General features: G+C 40.7%; 1 protein-coding gene across 4 annotated transcripts in view; it reads left to right on the forward strand.

Moving 5' to 3' along the window:
- The window catches only part of LOC106878214 (uncharacterized), a 40,787-nt gene that overhangs the window by 12,954 nt on the left and 20,778 nt on the right, over positions 1-7,055 (forward strand). For all 4 annotated transcript variants that reach the window (XM_014927360.2, XM_014927361.2, XM_014927362.2 and 1 more), the window contains exon 4: positions 6,723-6,746. In XM_014927360.2, coding sequence (XP_014782846.1) covers positions 6,723-6,746 — 24 coding nt within the window. The remainder of the gene's footprint in view (positions 1-6,722; positions 6,747-7,055) is intronic.

Raw genomic sequence — 7,055 nt, forward strand, 5'->3', positions numbered from 1 at the left:
GATATGAATGTCTCTAAAGAAATGCTTATTTGCATTTGTGCCCTTTTCAAGCCCTTGTGAATTAAATAAACACCTTTACCGTCTCCCCCACCACAAAATTTACCTACATCTCAAATTTTATTAAAATCGTATAAAATATATAAAAGTTACGGCCAAAAATAAAATCCCTCTGGGTATTTGCACGCAAAAAGCCCATTGGTTTTATAAAACCACTGCTCAGGCGCAATTATCAATTTTTGTCAACGCCATACACTGACATAAACTCACTGCCATGAGCCTCGCTCACTCAGCTATTTTCATCAAAATCGGACAAAAAATGCAAAAACTGCAGGAAAAATAACATCGTTATGGGAATTTCCATTCAAACGCCCGATTGAGCTCACAAAAATCGATGCAAACTGAGCATTATCAAGTTATCGAAAAATGTCAGCCTTATTTGAACTTCAGGGCATATGATCTACCTAAATCATTAAAATCGGTTTGACAGACACCTTTACACATTTATGTATATATATGTCTGTGTGTATTTTTCTGTGTGCAATATTATATTGTTAACTTATTTCGTTACAAATCGCTGTGTTTCAATTATTCACTATTTTAAAAACAAAACAAAATTAAGATGTGAATTGCTGAGTCTTTTACTTACTAGTTTAGGAGGAAGGGATAGCACTGATGGCTTTCGCAGCCCTCACACACACCCATGTTCGACTGGTAAGATTAATGCTAACAACGTACTTCTTAAAACAATAAATGTCTGTAGGGGGGAAATCATGAACAAAGACGGAGTAATAGAAGCGTTAAGGTTCTGGGAAGAAGGAATGAGCTTAGCGAAAAGCGTAGGCCTGAGATATTGAACTCAACAAAAGTGATGAGAGAAAATAGAGTAGGTTGGAAATATCTGAGCGGAGGCAGTATAAGCCCAGTCAAATCAGAGGAGCAGAAGTCAATATAGTATCAGTAGAACAGGCAGCGAGAGGGAACTGTGCACATGTAGGCCAGAGATTGTAGTGTGTCTGTGAGTGATTTGGAGCCAGTCAGTCGTTAGACAGTCTTTTGGATGCAGTCTGTATTTGTTAGGATCCGAAGTATCTTATTGCACTGGAGAGAAGGGTTTGTTGTTGGGAGTGGTGCTAGCTATGTTAAGGAACTGCTTTTGCTTGGATAGACGCTCGGTAATAGTGAGACAGACCCCCAAGAAGGTCCTTCTTGAGTGTTATTCATAATTAAATATGATGTGGTGTGATGTTTTATTTATGAGAGAAGTATCAGTATTTTGTTGCTATTGAAAGCGACAAGATTTGTATATCCTATTGTAAGATATTGTCAAGAATAATGTTTATGCCTTGTGTTGTCTAAGTTGTGAGTTGATGAAAGACTGGGACAAGTTAGTAAAGAGTAGTGTCAGCTGCGTTTATTATCTGAAGTGACTCAAAGTAAGTCTAGGAAAAATGAGTCATGGGTATAGCGGGGTCGATAAAATGAGAGACATATGGTGTTCTGTCAACAACAGCGGTGATAGTACAAAGTAAAAGGAAGCTATCCATACCAGAGATGAAAGACGGGTGAAGCCTATAGACCGGCAGTATTGACAGAAGATTCGCATGTCAGACATGGTCGAAAATTTTGCCGGTGTCGAAGGTGACAACATTGCTTTCTCTAAGACAACAGCCCACTAGTGAGTGATTAACTGGCTTTATAAAAATCTAATTATTGATCACTAAGAAGGAGAGAGAGAGAGAGAGGGAGAGAGAAAGAGAGAGAGAGAGAGAGAGAGAGAGAGAGAAAGAGAGGGAGAGTGAGAGAGAGAGAGAGAGAGAGAGAGCGGAAGGGAGAGGAAGGGGTGAGAGAGCGGGAAAGATCCAAGGAGGATGTCACTAATGGTTGTCTCAATTACGTTAGTCATATTAGAAACGAGTACGATAGCAAGTGAGTAGTTGTAAAAATGAGGTTTTTATGGTTTAGCTTTCTATTCCTAATAGGATCTTTATCTGTAAGTTTCAGATTCCAAGAATTTCGTACAGAAAGTGAGATATTAAAAAACAAACTGATAAAGTTTTGATAAGGTGTTCTCTTGCGTCCAAAATATTGGAAAATGCAAAGGTTTTCTGAAGGATCAAGGTGAAAGGATCATGAAATAAAGTGGTGGAGATATGTACGAACGATGGAGTTGCTCGCCATCTTTTACTCTTCAGGGATTATTTCCTCCCCGCCCTTTTTGAGTGAGACGATTCACTCTGCTCGTCACATCTTCCCAATTCTTGTCCACCTGGAGACTGGGATCAAACCAGTACTCGAGCAGTTTAGCCGGTCCGTCCATCCAGTACCTCAAAAGACTGTTGGACAGTATGGACTTGCCTTTCTAGGTGCTGAGTGGCAAGCCCAGCAGCTTCACTTGGTTAACTTTTGCTCCTGTCACAGCCTCGCCTTCTCTTAAAACAGTGTTGATCATCTCAATGTATTTGGTGCCCGATAGCATTATGGTGAGTATATGCAAGCACGAATATGCAAGAACGTATATACAAACACGAATCTTTCCCAATTCTCGTGCGTTTTTCGAAACTTCCAGCATCCACAGTATAGTCAGTACGTACAGAAGAGGAGAGAGGAGACACCCTTGACGGACCAAACATATGATACTTAACGATTCTGACAGGTAGCCATTTATTCTGACCTCCGAGCAAACTTCGCTGTACATTGCACCAATCCAGCTTCTGAAGACTTTCAGTCGCTTTCAAATTGAGTTGGGTCTCATCTATGAGATGGAGGTTTTCGTAGATAGACTTGTTTGGGATAGCACATGTCTTCACATCACCAACAAGACAATGAATGACAAACACCAACCTCTTAGTTAATACCTCGGCCAAAAACTTGAACTCTACATTTAATACAGTTACGGGCTAAAATTATCAAAGTTGTCACCTTTGTTCGGGTCCGTTTTGATCAGCATCACTATACTACGACTCACAGGACTAGGAATGCTAAAAAGCTGCAAGCATTTGCTTTGAATCGAGTACCATGAAGACCGTATTGTGGCTTTGCCACTGTGTTGTGCCTCGGTTCCCCGGGCCCATCAAATGGATTTCGTTCCTTCATGTCTTAGAACACGCTTCTATCTGCATCTTTGTGCTTCGCGTTGAAGAATTGGACCAGTCTTGCTGTGAGCTCATCGTAACTACTTTCAACAGTGTACAACTTATGCTATTCCATCTACTAGCCTACAAAATACTCTATCTAGTTACAATCTCGATGAACGGTTGCTGTTTTCCCAGGTTCACACTAGCGCATTCGGGAAATCGATTCGGTGTGTCAGACAGTTGGAAACGACTGAACAGATTCGCCTATCAGTTAGCCCTATGTGATCCAGATGTGCATCCAAGATAACGTCCAGTCACCCACTAACTCTAAAGAGCGAGACGTTCCTAGAAAACCCTCCAAAGAAATTCGGTCGACGCACCACTGTTGAGGAAAAATGACGACTAGTCGAAAGGTGCTAACTTCGCTATTGTTTACGATGCAGGCAGACCTTATCTTGAGGCCTTTTCGAAACAGCAATTCCACAATGCTCCAGACCAAGAAAGAGATGCGATTTCAAAAGCACCGAAAGTAGGTGCTAAGTCGCGTGTATCAGAAGTCCCAGTCATGTCGATGGCTATCACACCCAAAGCTAGTGATGACACTACTCTTTACTACTTATTAACTTTTCCCATTTTTGCATCATCAACTCGCAATCAAACTTTGAGCTGATAGGGAGCAAGAATGATCCTGCTTTTAGGGTGAATTCATGCCATGTGCCTGGATTCACCCTGAACTCACTCATACAACTCACTCTCAGAGTTGCCGTGTTGGTAGAAAATAAAGAGAAAAAGAAATGGCTCACTTACTCGTCTGATGATCCCCGAGACCGGATGACTCTGTCTCTATGTACTTTGGGGGTTCCTTTGGGAAGTTCATTAGAAGCCCACTGTTTGCCTTTGTGCTCGTTTTATCCGCATCATTAAGGAAGTTTTCCTTCAATATTTTGTGTGTGAAGTCTAACCTTATTAATTGTGTGACGCCTTGAAAGTGACTGACATGAAAACATCTCTCTTTTTCATTGTTTTCCCTTTGTACAATGAATGACATCAGTTTTTCATTCTTGCTCCTAATCAGCTCAAAGTTTGATTGCGAGTTGATGATGCAAAACTGGGAAAATTTAATAAGGTGTAAAGATTAGTGTCATCTGCGTTTGTTATTTGAAGTTATACAAAGTCATTATGTATAGGACAAAACTGAGTCAGGGGCCACAGCGGAGTTGATAGAATGAGAGACATATGGTGCTCTGTCAACAACAGAGTGTGTTTTGTTGATGTTGTATTTGTATGTTTGTATGCTGGTGTCACTTTTGTGTATGTTTTCCTCTTGTTAAGGTAGGAGTGGAGGACGGTCGTGGTAGTGGAGATGTAGATGTGTCTATGTTTCGTGTGGGTGCGGTTTTGTTGGTGATCTCGTGATTGTATGGTTCGTTTAAGGAAAGTGTAGTTCTTAAATCTGTTTTCTTCTCTCTTGGTTACTGTGCCGTCTCCGATGTGGGTGGGGTGGAGGGGTGTTTTCATGTGTGTCCATGTGTATGCAAGGTGGGGGGTCCTCTTTCCTGTTTTTTGTTGGGGATACAAAGCTCTAAAGTGACCTTCTATGACCCTCAGTTGCAACTGCAGCTTCACTCCATTGGGCTCGTGGATAATGTCTTGGATCTTTTTCATCTCTTTCGGCTTGATCTTTCCGTTCGTTTCACTTTGAAGAGAATGTTACTGCCTTCCAAAGTAAACCAGGCCTAAATACACAAGATGTTTAACCCAAGTGGAACTCTCTCTCTATCTTAACACAAAAGATCCATCTCCCTAACTACGTTGAGTAGAGGTAAGTTTCCTGCCATGTATGAAATCCATAGAGTCCTTGAGTGAGAGATACTCGGCCTCCAATTTGCTGAAATACTTTACCCTGGTTACAAGGTCTAAATCTACCCATATTCTTTCCATCCGAGCGCGTGTCGCTGTTTCTTGACGTCGAGTTTTAGCGGGCGCACAGCGATAAGTACAGTCTTTCGTGTGGTTGCTTCCCAAATCGTGGCTAAGTAACAGCTCGTGCCTACGTTGTGATTTCGATTGCAGATTAAGCCATCTCATTTCATTCGTTCCTAATGTAGAACCTTTTCCTGTCTATTTATTTGTCTCCCTTCTTAGTCTGCCTCTCAATCTTTCTCTTTTTCTCTCTCTCTCTCCTTCTTTCTCCTACTCTTTCTCTCCCTCTTTCTCCCCACTCTCTCTCTCTCTCTCTCTCTCTCTCTCTCTCCCTCTCTCTCTCTCTCTCTCTCTTTCTGAGAGCTGTACTTACAATGTTCAACTGTACATAATTTGGACTTAGCCCAGTAAAACTATGTGTCTCCCTTGAGCACATTTTCTACGTGTCGTGTCCTTTCCATCATCCTTAGAATGAAGCAGAAAATATGGGCTCGCAAGACTACCATAAATAGCAGCCAAATCACCCTCTCATATCACAGCTTACTTTTTTAAATAGTCACTGATAGGGAGGATATACAGAAATACGAGATGTTCAAGGCTGGAACTAGTTTGACTGCGAGTCTGTTCGAGCATCGGTGACATGTGGCTTAATAACAGCAAACTCAACAGCAATCTGATCGCTTTCACAACCACAATCTATTATCTTACAAAGTGCACACTCAATAATGTGGTACGACACACACACACATACACACACACACACACATACACACACACACACACACACACACACACACACACACACACACACACACACACACACACACACACACACACATGCAAAAATAATTACCGTATATACTCGTGTAAAAGTCGAATTTTTAGACAATTTTTTAAGGTCAAATTTATGAGGTCGACTATTACATGGGTATTACTTTTGAGGGGCTGAAATTCAAGCTAGAACCCGAATTACCGTATCAGCAGTAGAAGCCCAACTGATCTCTATGCGAATGAAAACAAAAATACAATAAATTACAGTAGTATTACCAATTCTATGCATCAAAACACACGTCCTAGTAAACTATAACGGTCGCATGGGAACTACTGATCTAACGATTAACTAAATGTTTTTAGGTTTTCCAAAGTCATATCTTTGTACAAATTCAGACAGTGGCGTTTGCCAGTATTCGCCAATAGTGCTGTCTATGAAACACGCTTCTCACCATGTCAACAACGATTGTATGACACGTGTGTTTATTGTGCTTGAAATGTATGCAGGCTTGCGGCATATCCTGTGTAAACATTTTAGTAATGGTGATGTAGCATCCATCAACAGATGTGTAGTACTCGCTATTAAATGGTGTTTTACTATAAGCACCGAACATTCCATTATAGCATCGAGCATTCTCCTTATAGAGCAGGCTACAGTAAGGTAGCCACACAATTTTGTAACAGTGTTATTTCTACGTACAGGATAGTACGGTACCTTGACCTGCAAATGTTGTCCTGTTGTTCGTGAAATACTTGGGTTGACTTTTATACGGGGGTCTATGGAAAATTCCCAATTTTGGGGCCAAAAATAATGGGGTCGACTTTTACATGAGATCGACTATTACACGAGTATATACGGTAATCGGGACAGAAATGACCCACCTACGCTAAAACAATGACGCAGAAACTAACACGTTCATTTATTATTTTGTTCTTTTTCTGTAACTGTTTCAGCAAGAGTAAAGAGAGCTGCAAGAGGTGAGTTCGTGTCACATTCTCTTTAATGTACTTTCACTTTCTTTTTTATATGCATTTTGTTATTTATTTTGTTTACCATGCGTCTCTGTTATTTTATTGTTTTCTTTCTCATATGCATTTTGTCTCTTGGTCATTCTTCTCTCTTTCTCTTCTCTCTCTGTCTCTCTCCCTCTATGTATAAGATTTTTAGTTTTATTTTTATATTCCAGTTGTACAACTATCACACATGCACAACACATACATACATGTGTGTGTGTGTGTGTGTGTGTGTGTGTGTGTGTGTGTGTGTGTGTGTGTGTGTGTGTGTGT

This window comes from Octopus bimaculoides, chromosome 7 (assembly GCF_001194135.2).
Source record: "Octopus bimaculoides isolate UCB-OBI-ISO-001 chromosome 7, ASM119413v2, whole genome shotgun sequence".
NCBI classification, from domain to species: Eukaryota; Metazoa; Mollusca; class Cephalopoda; order Octopoda; family Octopodidae; genus Octopus; species Octopus bimaculoides.